The 21,079-nt window shown below is 45.4% G+C and overlaps 1 protein-coding gene across 1 annotated transcript in view; it reads right to left on the minus strand.

Moving 5' to 3' along the window:
• VWA5B1 (von Willebrand factor A domain containing 5B1) overlaps nt 1-21,079 on the minus strand; it is a 1,100,054-nt gene that overhangs the window by 126,326 nt on the left and 952,649 nt on the right. The window contains exons 18-19 of the mRNA XM_086920192.1: nt 20,361-20,435; nt 16,486-16,555 (exon numbers count right to left, since the gene is read on the minus strand). Coding sequence (XP_086776318.1) covers nt 16,486-16,555; nt 20,361-20,435 — 145 coding nt within the window. The remainder of the gene's footprint in view (nt 1-16,485; nt 16,556-20,360; nt 20,436-21,079) is intronic.

Here is a 21,079-nt window from a genome sequence, read left to right on the forward strand (position 1 = left end):
CAGGATCTAGTCAAACATAACAAATGAGGCTGACGTCTCTGAAGCAGTTGACGCACAGCAGGACATAGCAAATAAACATGAAGTCTCTAAAGCTGTTAACTCACTGCAGGACAAAACAAGTGAACCTGAAACCTCTGGAATAATTGTCGCTCAAAAGAACAACACACAAAACTCTGTAGAGCCTGAAGAAAGAAAAACAGAAGGGCACTGTAGTTTCAGACACACTTAACACTAATGACTTAACAAGGATATCGTCTGTTTATGAAGCAGTTATCATGTTCACAGAATTGACAAAGAAGTGTGCAGACACCAATGCTATTAAGAAACACAAGGAAATCCCTAACGCATCAGCATTCTCGGAAGAGGTTGACACAGATAACATCTTAAGGAACAAAGAAAGACAAAATAAGGATGAGGAAGTTATCACTTTAGTTTTTTCATCAGCTAGCGACAGCAAGAAACATATTGTAATGGAGATTAGAGAGGTTACGGATGGATGAATAAATTATCCAAAGAAATGGCGACTCCCCCCCTTTACCAGATTAGCTAAATCTTTGCGTAATTTGGACGTTAAAGTTATATTATTGTTGTTGTTGTTGTTATGGTTATAGTTCTGGCTAATTTTAGCAAGAAACACATTGTAATGGAGATTAGAGAGGCTACGGATGGGTGGCCCAGGATATCACCACTGTTCCCCATGTCATAAAACCTTAGGATGTTCAATAACTGAAACAGCTAATATGGGTTTACTTACAGGGGACATCTTTTGTTCTGTTTTGTAAAGTAAAACTATTGTGAACGCAAGTATTATACATAGTAAGTGTTTAATATAGCATTTGTCAGTCATTGGTTAAGCAGCTAGGACCTGTTCACTCTTGACACCCCAGGTGCTGTGTATGTTGCACTATAGTGCTGCATCGGGAATACGGACAACCCTATTGATGTTGATTTTTCATTATTGATTATTGTAAAGAAATGGCGACTCCCCCCTTTAGCAGATTAGCCAAATGTTTGCGTAATTTGGGCATAAAAGTTATATTATTGTTGTTGTTGTTGTTATCGTTATAGTTCTGGTTAATTTCCATTCAGAGTGTCCTACACAGCACCACTCTAGGTAAACACTACTTTATGTAAAACCTGGGACATAGCACTCATTGAAACTATAGTTGGTCACCATGGGGTTTAAAGAAGGGATGGTTCTTCACCTGGGTGCCTTCCACAACTCAGCACGTTGTGCTGCCTTGGGACTATTCGCACAAAAGACAGCTTCTGACCATTGTTGTTTTTTTTTATCAAAAAATGTTTAAATATATTTACAGTTTTTGTTGCGTTTGTTATATTTAAAACTTAATAAAGTTTTATAATCCAACTTTCTTGGAGTACTATATTTGTTTAAAAAATCGGGTGAATGGGGCCTTGAATCGGGTTATTGTCATGTGTGGGCTTTGCAAGTGTACTGCTACAGGATCGGACATTTCAAACTCAAATGCACGTTCTTTTTCTTACCTTTCCGAAGCATGGAGCGCAATAGCAGGCAGAGAAAGGGTGATGCACGTGTTGAACACTGCCTGGCCTGGCAAGTTGCTGGCAGTGCCCCCCCGCCCGCTCCTGAAAGAGGGCACACACACACCGCCGCCCTGAGTACTTCACAAATCTTTAAAAGACCATGCGCTTGTTCATGAGGCTTAAATGGTTTGTCACCCCTTCTAGAACCCCTACATCGACCCTCTGACGTTTCCTGGAAGAATTAGCACGTAACACAATACCAAGCCCTGTCAGCTGAAACCCCCGAGGAATCGTGGGGCATATTATCAAGGGGGTTTATTTCCGCTTTTTTGGCTTTAAAAGCCAAAAAAAAGGAGATAAAATTATCTCCCTATTACCAAGCTGTCGCTAACACCAGTTAGTGACAGCTAAAAGGAGATAGCGAGCATCTTGGACCCCGCTTTGCATGTCAGTGATATTTATCACTAATGACATGCAAAGTGGGCGTGCCAAGATGTTAGCGACTGGAAACAGTCCCTAACCATCGCTATCTCCTATTACCAACTTTTGGAGATATTCGCGCTAAGCGCGAATATCTCCAAAAGCTAACACCTGCCCTGAGCAGTTTTTAGCCATGTTATCCAATGGAAGGTGGATAACATGGCTAAGAGCATTTGCTGGATAATGCATGAATATCGCTGACTTTTCAGCGATATTCATGCATTGCGGCCGTTTTTTATCGCATTTGCGATAAACCTTGCTAATAGCAAGGTTTATCTGCGATAAAATTCGCCGATGTGCGGCGATAATTTTTGTCTCTAAACAAGTTAGAGACAAAAATTATCGCTAGTTGTTGGTAATATGCCCCCGGGTTTTTCCTTGCAGGAATCGGGAGGCGGAAGACTAGCACTGAAATCAGTAGTCTCACGCCTGAATCGGGAGGATTGGTATGTCTGGATTCTCTACAGCTGGGGCCATAAACTACATCCGCAGGGCTAGGTGATAGCCTTGGTCCGGCCTGGACAATCGGACACAGAGGAAGAGGAGTGTCAGAGGGTGCGGTAGTGAATAGGGTGAAAGGGAGGTGTCGGGCGGGCACAGGGTGTGATTCTCAGGGAAGAGCAGCGCAGATGGGGGGAAGTATATGGCCCATGCATGAGAGAGAGAGCGGGGGTGACCAGTGCGTGGGGGAGATGCTTGCGAGGGTGGGGAGCCGTGCTGAGAATCGACGGCGTGCAGAGAGTGGGTCTGGTCAAGGCATCTAAAATGGCTGCCGTGCACGACAAAATTGTGGCATTGGACAAAAAGGCAAGATGGCGCAGACAATGTTTATCAATAAGGATTCATTTATAACAAAATATTTACTCGCAGTGACAAAATGGTGGTCAACACTTCCTGATATCGCATTTGCGATAAACCTTGCTAATAGCAAGGTTTATCTGCGATAAAATTCGCCGATGTGTGGCGATAATTTTTGTCTCTAAACAAGTTAGAGACAAAAATTATCGCTAGTTGTTGGTAATATGCCCCCTGGTTTTTCCTTGCAGGAATCGGGAGGCGGAAGACTAGCACTGAAATCAGTAGTCTCACGCCTGAATCGGGAGGATTGATATGTCTGGATTCTCTACAGCTGGGGCCATAAACTACATCCGCAGGGCTAGGTGATAGCCTGGGTCCGGCCTGGACAATCGGACACAGAGGAAGAGGAGTGTCAGAGGGTGCGGTAGTGAATAGGGTGAAAGGGAGGTGTCGGGCGGGCACAGGGTGTGATTCTCAGGGAAGAGCAGCGCAGATGGGGGGAAGTATATGGCCCATGCATGAGAGAGAGAGCGGGGGTGACCAGTGCGTGGGGGAGATGCTTGCGAGGGTGGGGAGCCGTGCTGAGAATCGACGGCGTGCAGAGAGTGGGTCTGGTCAAGGCATCTAAAATGGCTGCCGTGCACGACAAAATTGTGGCATTGGACAAAAAGGCAAGATGGCGCAGACAATGTTTATCAATAAGGATTCATTTATAACAAAATATTTACTCGCAGTGACAAAATGGTGGTCAACACTTCCTGATTTCCATCGAATCGAACGTTAACAGACGTCACGCAGCAAAAAAAAAAAAAAAAGCTCACGCACAGCCGCTGGAACACATGTATCAACATATATGAGCCTCCTCAGCCACCCTCAGAAAACATAAGGGGTCAGGATACGTCTCCCGCACCCCCTTATACCTAGTAATTTAATTAAAACAAAACACAAAATGGCGAATTCCCGTTTCGCTACCAGTTTGCGGCCCAGTTCGCGGCCCGGGAAGCGCTTCTACCGTGAAAAATATATATTTTTTTATTTTCCCCACGGGACCCTTTAATAACCCCAACATCATTCCTAGAGGGTCAAGAGAGGTATACCTTGCCCCCTTTCATTAAATTTCCCCTTCGTTTTTCACCTCTTCTTCTCTCTCGATCCTACCGAGAGATAAGATGGCGGCCGCTCCGGACTGTTTAGAATGTTGACAGACACCGGAGAGCCAATCAGCTTTCTGCGCGCAAAGTTCCGTTTCGCGAAAAGTAAGCGGACCGGAGCGCAGCCCGGAGCGCTGTTACAGATATATATCTTGTTTTGAACGTTAATTTCTCAAAATCCACTGGAGCACATATATTGAGACCTAGCAAAGGCACATCTGGCTAACAGTCCCTACAATTTTGCCAAGTTTCGTGCAAATCCATTCAGCCGTTCGAGCTAAAAGTGAGGCCAAAGGCCCTATGGAAATTAACATGGGAAAAACGCGTTTTGGGACCCCCCTTTTTTCTCGGCCCCCCTTGACGAAACCCCCCCACATTTTCGGGGGCTGCTCAGAAACAAAATGTAACAAATTTTAACAGGAGGGGGGAGAGAGAGAGTCAGTGGATTCAGTCTCCCTAGTCATACGAATAAACAAAGTGGAATCCACTCAAAGTGATAGTGATCCCTAGAGTGATGGGGAACACACAGTGTTGTTTAAATGCCCCTCACACACCAACAGGCCCCTTGGTGTCATGCTTCATCATCGGGGCCTTCGCACCCCTCTACGGGATGCGGCGTGCTACGACTCGCGGATACGCAGGAGCACTTGAAGTGAACTATGTGTGGGGGTGTGTGTTTTTTACAAAAGTGTGAGTGAGGTGAGGTGAAAAAAGTGAGTGGTTAAAAAATACCTGGCACGTGGGAAAAAAATACTTTATTAAATCCCCGGCTGGTATTATTAAAACGAAAGTGCAGGGCGTGGTTTTGATAGATACGTATTAGGGTATCCAGACCACTGTATCAAAAAGTCAACATGTTTCGGAGGTCAAAGCCCCCTTCTTCAGGACAAGGGTTACTGCACTTACCCTCCCCTTACTCACATGTAAAATGTAAAAGTGTCAATAAAAATTACCACAATGTGTAATGTTCCTAACAATGTTAAATGTTAGTGAGTGTCGTTGCGCCCAGTTGGCGTAAGAACTTAAAGTTCCCAAATACAGGACTTCATGAGCCTTAGCGTATATTGGGGAATCCTTCCTTTCTAATCAGAAAACGGTTACTGCAACAGCTAATCGCCTGCCTTCCCTCAACGCGGCTCCGATGAAGTGAGAGCCGCGTTGAGGGAAGGCAACTGGGCGCAACGACACTCACTAACATTTAACATTGTTAGGAACATTACACATTTACACTTTTGTAAAAAACACACACCCCCACACATAGTTCACTTCAAGTGCTCCTGCGTATCCGCGAGTCGTAGCACGCCGCATCCTGTAGAGGGGTGCGAAGGCCCCGATGATGAAGCATGACACCAAGGGGCCTGTTGGTGTGTGAGGGGCATTTAAACAACACTGTGTGTTCCCCATCACTCTAGGGATCACTCAGAAACAAAATGTGCCATTTTCCTGAAAATTTCAGCCGATTCCGTCCACAAACGCCAAAGTTATTAGACATAGAATTTTCAAAAGTTCCATAGACAAATAATCCTAACTATATATACCTACTGGCGAGACGCCAATAGGTAATATATATTTCCACCCTGCAAATCCCTCACTCAGGCAGCTACAGTGGCACAAATAAGCATGCAGGAAACCGCCAGGTTTGTGATGCAAGGATTTTATTCCATGAAAAATAAAAATAAATAAAGGGTACCTGCGGGGAAAATGTAAGCAACTAAGGGCCATACATAGGTAGCTAAATACCGGTTGATAACGGGCGAAGTTCAGTAAATTTGCCGTTACCGACCGGTATTTAGGCATTTGAGAGGTAGGGGGCCAAAAGTAAGGATTCTGTAATTATGAATCGGAAATTACCGATTCATCATTACCAATTTCAAAATTACTGAATCTGAATTACCGAATCCTTATTTACCGAATCGGTAAATAAGAAACGGTAAAAATGAGAATAGAGATGTAGGTAACTTCTAAAATACCGAATTTCATGAAATTCGGTATTTAAGAGTTGTTAATTACCATGGATTTAAAGCAGGTGGTAACCAGGTGCAGGCCATAAAACAGGCCCCAAAATGCAACAGTGTGATCAGAATGACAGCTTTCTATGTGATAGCAAGGCGGTTACAGCTACAGGCAGCAGGAGAGAGGATTTGGAGACGGGAGCAGCAAGTCTACAGACAGCGGATCACACTCTTCCAACTAACTGAGGCAGAGATCCATGAAAGGTACAGGCTACAGCCCCACACCATCCTGGACTCGATAAGGGACCTGCACCCACTCCTGGAGTACCCAACACCAAGGATGCACGCCGTACCACCACATGTCCAGGTGCTCTGTAGCCTACACCTGCTTGCATCTGGCAGTTACCAGGGGGTGATAGCTGCGATAGGTGGGGTGTCCCAGAGCTGCCTGTCCCGTTTCTTCAGGAAGTTCCTGGTGGCCATGATGCAGAGAATGCATCATTACATCAGCTTCCCTGACACACATGCGTAACTGATGAAGACCAAGACTGACTTTTACCAAATGGCACAGTACCCACATGTCATTGGCTGCATTGATGGCACACACATCCCAATCTGCCCACCTGCAGCCACTGAGTTCATCTACAGGAACAGAAAGTCCACCCACTCCATAAATGTGCAGGCAATCTGTGATGCTGCCAACATAATCACAGACATTGTGGCCAAATTCCCTGGAAGCACCCACAAAGCCTACATCTTCCAGAACAGTGGGATCTACACACGCATGGCAGCGGGAGAATTCAGAGAATGATACCTGCTAGATAAAATACTGTGGTACAAAAGGGGGGTGGTGATGGACGGAGCATCTGAATCAATCAAACACTCACACCCAGTGAAAAGATCTGGGTTTAATCCATCACCTTTCTTTATCCCACTCTGCCACCCCAGTTCAGACATGGCTGTATGCAAATCAGTCTGACCCTGTGCCTCATGGGAACAGTCCAGCCCGAACTGCCAAGCCATGTCTTCCCTGGACCGGAAACAAGCTTCCGAGGACCGTTTTATGGCATTCCAGCCGTCTTCAGCCCGGCTTGCTTGAATCCAGTGGCAAAGTGAGCAAGGGACTCACGTCTGAGCATACCCTGCCACACTTATGGTGGCCACAAGCGGTACAAAAGGGATGGTGATGGATGGACCATCTGAAGAAGGCTGATAGCCAGAAACTGGTCCTTGGATGCTTGATTCTGGTCTAGGAAAGACATGGCTTGGTAGTTCGGGCTGGACTGTTCCCATGAAGCACAGGGTCAAGGCTGATTTGCATATAGCCATTGTCTGACCTAGGGTGGTGTGGAGTGCAAAAAAACAATGGATTTAGGCCCAGATCTTTGTACTGGGGTGAATGTAAGACATTGTTCTGCATTCTGTCCATCAACTGTGTTTTTGCAATTTTCACCCCGAGTGGGCTGGGTATTCTCAGACGTGAGTCCCAGGCTCTCCACATCACTGGAGTCAAGCTATCCAGGCTGAAGAAGGCTGATAGCCAGAAACCGGTCCTTGGATGCTTGATTCCGGTCTAGGAAAGACATGGCTTGGTAGTTCGGGCTGGACTGTTCAAATGAGGCACAGGGTCAAGGCTGATTTGCATATAGCCATTGTCTGACCTAGGGTGATGTGGAGTGCAAAAAAACTATGGATTTAGGCCCAGATATTTGTACTGGGGTGAATGTAAGACATTGTTCTGCATTCTGTCCATCAACTGTGTTTGCAGATAAAACACTGTGACACCCTGATAGCTACTGCAGATGTAGGTGTTGCTGTGCATGTGATTTAATGGCTCTCTCTTTTCACATAGGTAATAGCGCATATGCCGTCCGCTCGTTCATCCTGACACCCTACCTGAACCCATCAACCCTGTGTGAGAGACGATACAATGTGGCACACAAATCTACACTTTATAACAACAAAAGAGCGCCTACTGCTGTGAATTTCTAAGAGACATGATGCCTCAGTAAAGAAACACACAGTGACTAAACTAAATTAAATGTGCGGTCAAAAAACTGGAAGAAAAAGGAAAAGGAGAAAAAACTATTTTCTAAAAGAACCCTCACTCACCCTAGTGGTGACATGCTTCATCATGGGGTTCGCCACAGGAGGGACCGAATATCCCCCCTGTGTGCTTCGACGCCTGCGATTGCAACGGAGCAGGTGTTACAAAAGTGTGATATATGTGATCAGTGAGAAATGAATAGTGTGGTAAAAGATCACAGCTGGACCCCACCAACTTTATTATAGGGCCAGATGTTCACATTAAAAACAGTGAGATGTAATGTAATGTAATGTAAGTGTGCTCTTTTATAGCGCGACTGTCACTCCAAGGAGCATCCTGGCGCTTGTAGCCCGTAGCCTAGATGGAAGGCCGGAAAAGTCAACTCACACATCTATCTCATCTAAGCCGAGCGCTGTGTCTAGACCAGGGTCAGACAGACCGAGTCTGGGAGGTTGAAGATCCAAGTTTTCAAAGCCTTACGGAAAATCTTCTCATCGAAGATCAGGCGCAGGTTGGAAGGGAGTGTATTCCAAGCTTTTGCGCCCAGTGTTGCGAGAGATTTCCCTCCTCTAGTTGAGAGTCTGAATTTAGGGGTCTGTAGTAAATTCTTGTTGGCAGATCTTAAGGAGCGTGTTGGTGCATACTGTTTGAACCAGGGAAGGAAGTATTTGGGTCCTTTTTGGTGATATGCCCTAAAGGTAATCACTAGGATTTTGAAAAGTATGCGTTTGTGAATAGGTAGCCAGTGTAGGGCCTTGAGGGCGGCTGAGGCAGAGGACCTCCTCGGCCATTTAAGGACCAGACGGGCAGCAGCATTTTGGACAACTTGCAACTTATGCAGGACAGATCGATTTAATCCTGCATATAAGCTGTTGCAGTAGTCCAAACGAGATGTTACCAGTGCTACTGTCACCGTCTTCCTGGCTGTCAGAGGAAGAAAATCAAAAAACTTTCTAAGCCCTCTGATGATGTTAAAACAAGACCCTGCCACTGCCCCTGCTTGCTGTTTAAAAGATAGGGCACTGTCGAATCTGATCCCTAGATTCCGGGCCGCAGTGACGGTATCCGGAGGGGACTCCACCCCTGGAGGCCACCATAGGCTGGGCGAAAAGGGGTTTTGGGGGCCGAAGGGTATAATTTCGGTCTTCCCGGTATTACATTTTAGATGGTTGTCACGCATCCAAATGAAAGTTGCTGTGAGGCAGGCTTTTAGATTTTCCTCTGCCTTTCCATTTTCCCTGTCTAGCACTAGGATGAGCTGAGTATCGTCAGCGTATGATATGGTACTGATGTTAAAAGACGAGATCAGCTTAATCAGAGGGATCATGTATATGTTAAACAGTACCGGGCTTAGGCTGGAGCCCTGCGGTACCCCTGTTTGTATGATTTTTTCCTCCGAACGGTATTCTCCCAGCACCGTGACCTGCCTACGATGGTCGAGGAAATTCCTCAGCCAGTCCAATACAGTGCCCCCAATCCCTGCTGCCATCAGTCGCCTGATTAGTATGGAGTGGGACACCGTATCGAAGGCCGCCGATAGATCGAGTAGGATAAGGACGGCCTTCTTCCCCTGATCCATGGCGGTCTTCAGTGTCTCCACGGTGTACAGAAGGGCGGATTCCGTGGAGTGTGAGGCCCGAAACCCAGATTGATTGGGGTGCAGGATATCCTCGTCCTCCAGGAATTTGGTCAGCTGTTTATTCGCCACCCTTTCGGTCATTTTAAAAAGCATCGGGAGCAGCGAGATTGGACGGAGGTTGGAGAGTGTTGATGGATCTGGCAGAGCTTTTTTTTGCAGGGGTTTCACTGCCGCTAATTTCCATTCCGAGGGGATATCGGCAGAGGATAGGGAGGAGTTTATGATGTTGTTTATAAAGGGGTTAACTGTATCTGCTAGGGCATGTAACATCATGGGAGGACAGGGGTCAAAGGGAGATCCAGATTTGGTAGACAGAATCAATTGACGAGAGTCTTCTAAACTAATAGGCAGAAAATCACAAAATTGTGTTACTCCAGGGGGGTTTTCCAGGTCCTCTGCTGCTGTAACAGCGGGCTGTTCAGAGAAGCCTTTGGTAAGGTTTTGTATTTTCTGCTCAAAGAAGTCCGCAATCGAGTTGCATAGGGTAAGGGAGGGCGGAATCTCTGATAGGAGGAACCTTGGTTTCATAAAATCATTGACCACTTTAAAGATCTCTTTCTGTTTGTTATTTGAAGAGTCAATTGCTCTTAAGTAATATTCTTTTTTAGCAGTTTTAATCTGGGCGTGGTACTGTCTCCTGGATTCTTTATAGTGGCTGAGGTCTTCTTCCTTATACAATCGGCGCCAAGTTCTCTCCAATTTTTTAACTTCTACATGTTTCTCCTTCAGGGAGAGTGAGAACCAGGGTGCTGATTTTTTTGTATGGAGTGGTTTGCTGGGGTTTGCGGCCTTAGGGGGACCTCGAATTTCCTCTAGCCAGTGATTGAAATTTTTATTATCTGCCTCTGTGATGCCGGTCGAAATGGGTTTAAGTGCCGTAGCTCTGAGCAGCAAATCCGGGTCCTTGCTTATTTTCTTCCAGTCATGTTTCATACTGGTATTTACTTTAGGAGGAACCTTTTTGATCCCATTTCCTTCCACTGAAAAGTCAAATGGAATGAACATGTGGTCGGTCCAGGTTAGGGGACCGGGCGGTTTTACCTTTAACGATGTTAGGTTAGAGCAAACGCAGTCCAATACGTGTCCTGCCCTATGCGTAGGGTCCCGTGTCAGTAGGGTCAACCCTAATACATCTATAAGATCTTTAAAACAGGATGCGTTAGTATCGGAGTCAGAATCAAGGTGTAGATTTAGATCGCCTAAAACAGTAAAATTAGCAAATTTGAGGGCGAGGTTGCTGATCACCTCAGCTAGACTAGCTAGGAAGTTTTTCTGTTGACCAGGGGGTCGATATATCAGTACTCCAGACAGAGTGAAAGTTGTGGTGTTGAGTAAATTAAGATTAAAACCTAGACTTTCCGCCTCCTTAATATCTGGGAGATCAAATGTCGTGCATTTGATCGAGTCGCGATGGATAATGGCAACCCCCCCCCACGTTGTATCTGCCTATCCAATTGCTGGATGCGGTACCCTTGTGGTAGCGCTAAGACAACATCAGGGGTAGACCAGGCTTTAAGCCACGTCTCAGTGACGAACAGGCAATCTAGGTCATTCTAGATCACTTGGAGGTTTATATTAGAACCCCAGTGACCCGGTGTGAGTGGTCAACATGTTTCTGATCACATATATCACACTTTTGTAACACGCTGCAATCGCAGGCGTCGAAGCACACAGGAGGCATATTCGGTCCCTCCTGTGGCGAACCCCATGATGAAGCATGTCACCACTAGGGTGAGTGAGGGTTCTTTTAGAAAATAGTTTTTTCTCCTTTTCCTTTTTCTTCCAGTTTTTTGACCGCACATTTAATTTAGTTTAGTCACTGTGTGTTTCTTTACTTAGGCATCGTGTCTCTTAGAAATTCACAGCAGTAGGCGCTCTTTTGTTGTTATAAATTGTGATTTAGGGGTAGGAGAGTAGCCTGTTATACCTTTCCTCTCTGGTTGTATATACACACAAATCTACACGCAACGTTGTGGAGCGCACCTTTGGGCTGTTAAAGAGCAGGTTCAGCTGCCTCCACAAAAGCGGAGGCGCACGTCAGTACTCACCCCTCATCTGCTGGAAAATCATTGCAACCTGCGCAATGCTGCACAACCTTGCCACTAGGAAAGAAACAGCAGTATAATTAACAGATATTGAGGATGACGATGATGATTTGCACACCCTGAGCCCAACACAGCAGGAGTGGTGCCAGCAACAGATGGGAGACAGAGACGGGCAGAGATCACACACAACTATTTGTAAGTAAGTAAGGAGGCACAGCCAGTTGTAGTATGTACACAACGTAGTTTTAATATTTTGACACTACGCCAGTACACAAAGGCCCAAATGGGCCAGTCCAATTGTTGTCATGCATTATGAAAGTCCTGGGTTACTTCACCCATTCCAGGTCAGGGAGTGTGGGCAGCATCAGTATTTGCGGGCACGCCTACCGGTGCTGTATGCCATTGGCTGGCTGTCCTCACTGGTTGTGTGGGCAGTACCAGCCCCATGGAGCCTGCTGCTCCTCCAGGTATCAGTAACAGAGGGGGTTATGCTGCTTCTACTGGTCCTCTCCTCGTTCTCGCCCACATCCAGAGCAACAGTATTTGCTGACTGAGCAGTCAGCAGCACCTCTACTGCACTTGTCACCTTCACAAGGCCCCTGGATACCTCACTGCTGCTGTGTGCCAGTCCCTCTTGCATGTTAACGCAGCCCCAGCAAAGCAGGTAAGTGGCAGTGGCTAGGCAGTTCACGGCCCTTGTGTGTTGTTCTGACCTCTCCCTCTCCTTGCGCCTTGTTGCCCTGTCCTCGTCCAGCTTGCTACACAGCAGCAACACTGACTGGGACATGTCTCGCATGCCCACAGCCATCGCTCTTATTCCCTCCACCATTGAGCTGATGCCCTTATCAATGTTTTTCACAATTTTCATTTAGGTGCCTCATCTGTCGTTGGACCGACTGGATGGCCTTCCCCTGCATGCGCTGCACCTTGACCATACTCGCCTCCAGTCCGCAGAAGACACCAGGACACTTGCCATGTTGGTTTTGACTGCTGTCTCTGGTCCTGCGGTGTCTGGCACCTGTGTGGGCCCCCTTGGCGGTGGACTGCTGATTAGCATTGCTGTCCTCAACTGCCACAGTTGATGTGTCACCCCCCACTGTGTCTCCTGTGGAAGGCTCCATTTCCCTGAGTGTGGCTGCGACATGCCTCTTGGTTTTTTGCACTGCAGGTGTTGTTGCAGACGATGATGCTACCAGTTCAGGTGAGGATAGGAGTGGTGGTGAGGCAAACAGCTCTGGGGAGGCCAGCAGCTGTGGTGATGCTGGAAGGTCTTGGGAGGCCTGCAGCTGTGGTGATGCTGGCAGGTCTTGGGAGGCTGGCAGTGTTGGTGATGCTGCAGTTGCTTGTGTGGTTTGCCCTGCACTGGTACTTGCCTCCTGTGAGTCTTCCCTCCACAGGGCACTACTTTCCTTGTCCTTGGGATGCTTGCGAGATGTCTCGCCTGTGGACAGAAAATCGTACATTAGCTCTGTGGTCCTGCAGCCCTGCTTATACGAATAAATTCTCATCTCTGAAACACTGTTGCTATTGCCTTGTTGTTTGGTGTGCTGTCTGACATGGTAGGTGTTTCAATGACTACATCTCCCATAATGCATTGCTGGTGTATATTAAAACCTGTACTGGAGTGGGGTTAACACTGCCACATTGGGGAAGGGGAAAGGGAAGGGGAAGAGGGTGATTGCTGTCATGCTTCTTTCCTTTTCTGGTGGCAGCTCGGGCTGAGCTGCCTGCATCCCCAACCCCACAGGTGCTGTCTGGTTCAATGGTGGACTCCACCAGCTCCTCAGGCTCAGTCAGGCAGGTGCCCTGTTCCTCCCTCCTCCTGTCAGGTTTGCTTGTTTCTGGAGCTCAGCCATTTTTCGCTTTGTCACACTCCGGAGGTCATACCACCTCTTCTTAAGGTCGTCAATGTCCTGTGGGGTCACTTCAATGGCATTAACCTTTGCCTGTATTGCCAGCCAAATCTTCCTTTTACCAGATTGTGCCACCTGCAGGGACTGCTTGCCAAACAACTTGTGGTGTTCCTTCACTATCTCCTCCACAAGGACCTGCAGCTCCATGGTGCTGAATTTCATCTTTCTCTTTCTCTCTGCATCTTCCCTTTCAGTGTCTTTGCTTGACATTTTGCAGGTTTCCTGAAGTAACGTTTTCCAGTGACTCAAGGGCTCTGCTCAGCTCTCTGAGCCTCTCCAGCAGCTTCAGATTGAGTGCACCTGCATGGGTGTGGCCACTTCCTGGTTGGGAGGAGGGGTGGTTGGACCGGATTGGCTGATTCCTTAATTGTTTCTATTTTTGAAATACCGATTTCGGTATTTACCGATTCAGTATTTACCGAATCGGTAATTACAGATTCGGATGTGACCGAATCGGTATTTACCGATCAGTGTTGGGAATTCAGTATTTATTTACCGAATTATACTGATTCTGTAATTTTTACCTATTTTTTACCTACATCCAAAATACCAAATTCTTATTACTGATTCTGTAAAATTCGTTAAACATCGGTATTTAAGAATCGGTATTTGGGATTTACCTACATATGGTCCTATAGTTAGGTGAACATTTTTGTGACAGCATGACGTTTCATACTCAAAAATCCACTGAAATTCACCAGTTATGTTTATAGTAAGTAACTATAACTTGTACCCCTTTCATGCACAGTGTTGTCCTCAATGATGCCATTGCAGATGTTGCATTGATTTTATCAATGATGTTATAGAACATATCATGAGAGATGTAATGTGTGAGATGCGAGGTCACAAGCAGTGAATGGCAAGGGCGTAAGTTATAGTTACTTTAAGACATGAGTTATCGGAACTTGAGAGAACAATAACTGGTGAATTAAAGTGCTTTTGAGTTTAAAACGTTACGTTCACTGAAATATTTGCCTAATATAATGTTACTTTAGCCTTTTTTTAGTGAATTTTGAAGGTTTTTTTTAATGTAAAGTAAGATATAGTTACAATTCCTAACTATAACGTTGTCTTAACCTTTGTGTTTTTTTTCAGTGAATTTCTAGGGTCTTTTTAACGCAACGTAGGATTTTATTACCATACGCAACACCAACCCCACGGTCTTTGGACATGTGCAGCATGGGTTTGGCTGCAGGAGCTGGCTTTTAAAAACCCTACTTCTTATAAGGCAAGCCTTCTGGCATGTGCAGCCTGTAGTTGGTCTTGCTGGCCCTGGCTGCACTCATGCAGACTTACTGACTTTGGTACAGAGTCACAACACCAAAATATAAAAAGTGGGACTGTTAGCTTTATCAAGGGGTGAGCATATCAATATATATAAAGGAAATCTTTAATCATGTTCAAAAATCACATATATGTTTTATTAAAAGTATATTTAAATAATTCACACAATGTAATGTTTAATAACAAGGATTATTATGAAAATGCTTAATTACTTTTCAATACAAGAAAAACACAGAAGACCCAGAGACATGTTTTTAAAAAAATAAAACCAACATGTCTTTGAGTCTTTCTTTTAACGCTTTTCAGCTCACAAAACACAATCATAAAAACAACAAGAGGGTCCAGCACTGCAGCTGAAGAACATAGAGCTCCAACTACAAGTGTTTTTAAAAATATGGTAAATTCTCCTGCAGCCATGAATTTAATGACAGAGGAGACTTACTGTTTTTAAAATAAAATGTTAGTGGGGGCTGCTACACTCCCTGCAGCCCCCAAAATATCAAGAAAATGCTTGATGGAGGCTCTGCCACTTCTAAGGACATCACCAAGATGGAGAAAATAGTACTCAGCCCTCACATGGCATTATTGGGTGCTCCTTCAAGGAGCAGTGAATAATAATTGAACCCCTCCGGCCGCTCATATATTATTCATTGTTTTCTTATTTATATTTAGGGTACCCTGGTGCTCACCCGGGACACCATCTTTTAAAATAATTATTCAGAGAAGAGGGCGTATGTCCCTTTCCCAAGATTTTACAGGCCCTTTGGAACCCTATTGCCTGGGCCATATTGTTTTTTAAGGATGGCTACACTGCCCCCTCCCCAAGCCTTTTTCTGGCACCGGGAACACCATCCCCTTGTACCCTTTTCTTTTTTATGGGGAGAGAGGCAAGAAGAGAAACAGCCTTTCTGAGCATTTATGGCTCTGGAGACCTCATCCCCGGAGCCTAATATGGGTGCACTGGTGCCCACCCGTGGCCCCTTCAAAACACAATGTTAGGGCCAGGGTCCCCGCAGCCCTGCCAGCCCCCCTGCTTGCACCCATCCTGGGTGCAACGGGAGCCAGAATTGCTTCCACCCGCAGGGAGAAATTATTATCTGCTTCTACCAGGTGGTAGCAATCTGATTTCCCTTGCCAGCTGGAGCGCGAGCAGGGAAACAAATGTCTGCTCCCATCCTGCAGGGGCATTTTTGCAGCACCTGCCGGGTGGGATTAGACAAGGTTTTCCTGACCACGTTTTTTGTGGGCAAGTAAACAGTGTCCAGGAAGTGGGCTCCTTGGTACGCAAGTGAACTGGTCCCAGTTGATGTGGTCCTGGGGCCTTTCATGGCTCGTGAAGGGGGGCCGTGTGGCGTCGTTTGTTTGCTTTTTGCCTAATTGCGGCAGACAGATATTCAACATGGTTTTTGAGTCCCAAACAGTTTTTAGGTCACTAATACAGTCAATATGTAACCAGTTTATAACAATGACCCCAATTCCTATTGACAACTCTGATCTATGAATTAATTTCCAGTGAACTGGAACTGAGAAAAGCTTACATATGTTGTCCCCATCAATTGTACCTCTGCTTAATCTATGCCTACAGTTATGTGTGCTCATTCCTATTCCTCACTGTTATGTTGCTATATAGATGGCCCTTCACAATAAATGGAAGTTGCTCCTTCTCTTACCTGGCAGCGAACAAACTCTCAATGGACCTCTGCGAGTGGACAGAAGAGACCGATGGGCTGCGCTGAGGACCTGGGAGAGACATAGACATGGGAAAATGAAGGAATTAATGTGCTGAGGACCTGGGAGATGCATGGACATGAGAGAATGAATCATTTGGCTGTACTGACACAGGGAAGACAGGTTGGAACAAGAGTCTGTGCTTAAAGCCTGTAAGACATACAGAGGAGAGAGTTTAAAGGACGAAGCTGTGCTGGGAAATTGAAGAGAAAGAGAAGGGCCAGGGAGAAACAATAGACAGCACTGAGGACTTGAAAGAGACACAAAGCTTAAGGATGACACTGTACTGAGCACCTGGAGACCTACACAGCAGGAAGGGAGAAAGGGAGGCTGTGCTGAAACCCGGAAGAGACAAAGAGAAGACAGGATGGAGACAGGGACTATGCTGATGGCCTGGAAGAAGCGCAGAGAAGAGAGGATTAAGGTGAAAAGCTGTGTCCAGGATCTCTAAGAGACACTTAGAAGAGACAATGAGCATGTGCAGTGGAACTGGAAAAGATGGAAAGAACAAATATTGGAGCTCCAATGAGGGCCTGAAAAGCGACAATAAAAGAAGAAGCATGGATGTGCCTGTGAGAAGAATGGATTGAAGTAAGGTGAGGTAAAAACAACGGTGAGTGGCTGAAACTGCATGTAAAAGGTTGACAAGTAGCATTATGGTATTTTCTGGAACTGTGAATGTGGGGGTTTTCTCAACTGAGGATTTAAAATGTAAGCATCGATGGATGGGGCAAATTTAGAGGATGTTCTTTTAATTTATACCTCTGTCCTAAAACTTTGACAGTCAGGGTAAGCTCAATTCATGCCAATTTGATCTGGGGTGTTGGGAGGTACATACCTGAGAACTTGAGCCTTGCACTGTAGTGTATGTTTGGGTTGCATAACCAAACAGTGGGCTCAGTTTGTCTTTGAAGTTGTTGACCTTTGTAGTGGATGGAGTGAGGTAATACCCATAGCAAATATTGCTTGATCATCTTCGCATGTGTGTTGAAGGCAACCCAGAAAATACAATATTTGGAGTAATATATTGAGTACGGCCTAAATATTTCTTATAAAATGTGTAGTACAGTCACGCATGGGTTCATACAGAGAAGGTCTGAATATTGGGCACAAGTGGGGATGGGGAGTGCATGCCCCGAGGACGAGGACTTCTAGACACAGTGGATGGACTGAAGTTAGCTCAAGGCATCTTGGGCTTTGGTTTCAGTGGATGGGATGAGTTCATCCAACAACGATTTGTGAACTGGGCAATTTTAGATTGCTTGAAAACATCACTCAAGCACAGGGATATTGGAAATGTTCAAATCGTCAACAGACAATTTAAAGTTGAGGCAATAGTGTGTGTTGAAAAATGCCTAGGAGTATCTGAGCTTCAATCAAAGTGAATTTAATAGTCAGTCATGTAGATCCAGAAACGTCACTTCAGAAAATGAAGCCAAGTGGATCAATATCTTGCCGAGCATATCTTTCCAATCATTTTAATCTGCATCGAAGAAGTATTGTAATTTTGAAAATCATGCCACTCCGGAAAGCATCAAAACATTTGGGGCTCGATTCCGATCCGGTAAAATGCGCTCCGAATCGTCGTACGGAGCAATTTTCCCCGTACGAATCGTACCCGTACACGTCCCCGTACGTACGACGAAGTACGATCCGTACCAGGAGCCAAAGACCGTACGATTCGTACAGGACTCCGTACGACGAAAATATCCATACGAGTCTCACTCGGAACCCGCTGTACGTGACGTCGCAACGGTTCGCGGCTGGTTTTTACGACCCAGCAAGTACGATTCGTGTCGGGTACGCAATGTACGACCCTTTTTTTTACGGGAGCTGGAAACAGCCGTAAATGCATAGTTCGGGCCGAAACAAGTACAGAGGCCCCCCCTTGGACGCCGCGTACCCCACATGATCGCCGGGGTACGCGCCGTACCCCTGCGATCATGTGGGGTACGTGGCGTACACCCAGCGTACATGGGGTACGCACCGTACCCCATGTACGGTGGGTGTACGGTGCGCACCCCATGTACGCTGGGTGTATGGCGCGTACCCCACATGATCGCAGGGGTACGGCGCGTACCCCGGCGATCATGGGGGGTACGCGGCGTACGGTGTGTATGTCATTGTGCTCTTTTCCGTACAAATCGCCCTTACCTGACGCGGACCGTACGAATAGCGTCCTGATCACCCGGTCCGGATCGTACTCGCCGGGTCGTACGGTGTGTTTACGAGTCATACGGATTCGGCAACGAATACGATTCATATGGGGGATTTTTTTTACCGGATCGGAATCGAGCCCCGAGTGTACATTTTGAATCAACATAGTGACACCACACAATGTCAGCACCTCTGTTTCAGTATTGAGGTCAAATGACATTGTCATGTGAAGAGCATTTATTACGCTTGCACTTCACTCCCGCTCAACATTGTCGTCATTCCAATGACTACTTGAAATATTCAGGAGTGATTAAGAATTAAGACACTGAAAAGAAATGACAGCGAGAAGAAAGATGAATGATCACTCAAAAAATTACTTTTTGTTTTGGGTCCCTGAAAATCTTCCAAAACAAATGGTAATTTTTTAAGACAAAGACGACGAATACAAGTTATTTTTTTTTAAACGTTGATCTCTATAATTCACAGGGCCAAACTAGAAACGTGAAATGGGTACTGTGATAGAACTAATGTCTCTGGAATTTAGTTTAGGTTTGGTACAGAGGGCTGGAAAACTATTTGGGGAAGCCAGAATCTTGAGGTTGGGGCAACGTGGTAGTGTTTTACAGAAGTCGAGGAGATGTACAACAGGCCAAAACCAAAGCACACCATCTGATATTTATTGTGAAGAGAGTGCTTATGTCAGCTATGTAGCTTGTGTTTGCTAGCGCCTGGGGAAAGGCAAGTATTGCACGGTACAATTTGTGCCCCCAATTTTGTGCCCCTAAGAATTTTGTGGCTGAAGAAACCACCTCTGTGGCCACGCCCACACTATGCCACTGGCTCATGCTGACAGGGAATACAAACAAGTGAATTAAATTACACAGATAATCACGTAATACTATGGATATCTCTCTAATGGATATCTGCTCAGTCTACTTGAAACATGCTTATTGTGTCTACAAACAGGTCATTTTGTGTCTCCATGTTTGTGTATTTGCATGGTTGCGAATGGTATTTGAGGGTCAACCTGTCATAAGGGAGCAGTCTCTGCCTTACAGCCCATATTAAATACACTACCCAAGAAATGAGATTGACTGTCGCAAAGCTATTTTCCCTCTGTCAATCATTTGGGAAAATGACATTAGAACACATAAAAATTAAGTTGTGGAAAAAACTGACATAGTTCATTCAGTTCAACAAAAAGAGAGGTAGGGAGAACGTAACAATACACTCTTAGTATCAAAACAAGGAAAGAATGTAAAAAGACTCTCAGTAGTAAAACCAGAGCAGAGAAAAGGAAGGTATACAACACCAATTGGGTTTGTATCAAAGGCCCTCATTCACCAACCTGGTTGGTGACATGCTTCATCATCGGGCCCTACTGGGAGAGGCCGAATGCCTCCCCAGTGTGCTTCAACGCCAGATTTACTGCGAAGCGGATAATGTGTAATAATGAGTGCTAGATGATAGTGTTGGTAGTGAGGTTAAAAATGTCTACATTGTATCAAAAATGATTTATTACTTGATCAATTGGACATATTTAAAGCAATGTGTTGGAAAGTAAACCAAATAGATTGTTTGGCTGTTTCCAATAAAATTATGAGTGGGTCAACATGTTTCTGGCAATGTTTGTGTCAATTAAACTGGAAAACTGACATACCATCTGGAAAACTGCAGCGTTCCCATCCTGAGGAGGAAGGTGTGCTGCAAGGAGACAGCAGACACTCATCGGGATCTGCAATTAGAAATTATATGCCATTAGGGACATGGTCGCCATCTTCACAACTCTTCAGCTTCATCTTAGCTATCAAAGACTCAGTCTCATTTTTATTACAATCATCACAAATGGCAAAACAAGCATGACCGTTTTCGTCATCAGCATTATCCTCACTATCACAGATACATACCAACAGAGACAACTATGTCCAAACCACCATCATGCGTTTTCTCTATCTGTGCCAAAGACAAATAAAATATGTGTTTTTCTCAATCTTCAATCAGCACTCATCTTTTTAGCAACTTCAAACTGGATGAAATGGTACAACTTTCCCTTTTATTGCGCTTGTAGCTTGGTTACTAATCTGAGTTCTGCACCTTCCCTGCAAAATGTGATTGTCAAATCTGAAGTAACCTCGTTCTCTTCATCATCTTTGGGCAGAGGTCTTGGAAAGAACACGAATCCTCTTGTTTTCATATTTGCAATCTTTTTTCTTGTTTGTTTTACATTTGAGGGTATCCTTCCTTTCTCATTATTGCCTGATCCTTCTTCCTTGTCAAAGGCCTTACTTTTTGAAGAAACCACTGCTGAGGGTACCTTGCACTTGGAAATATGTGCAGAAAACATAAGAACATTTTTATATTTCAAATAACTACGATTTG

This window comes from Lissotriton vulgaris, chromosome 5, assembly GCF_964263255.1.
Source record: "Lissotriton vulgaris chromosome 5, aLisVul1.2, whole genome shotgun sequence".
Lineage (NCBI taxonomy): Eukaryota > Metazoa > Chordata > Amphibia > Caudata > Salamandridae > Lissotriton > Lissotriton vulgaris.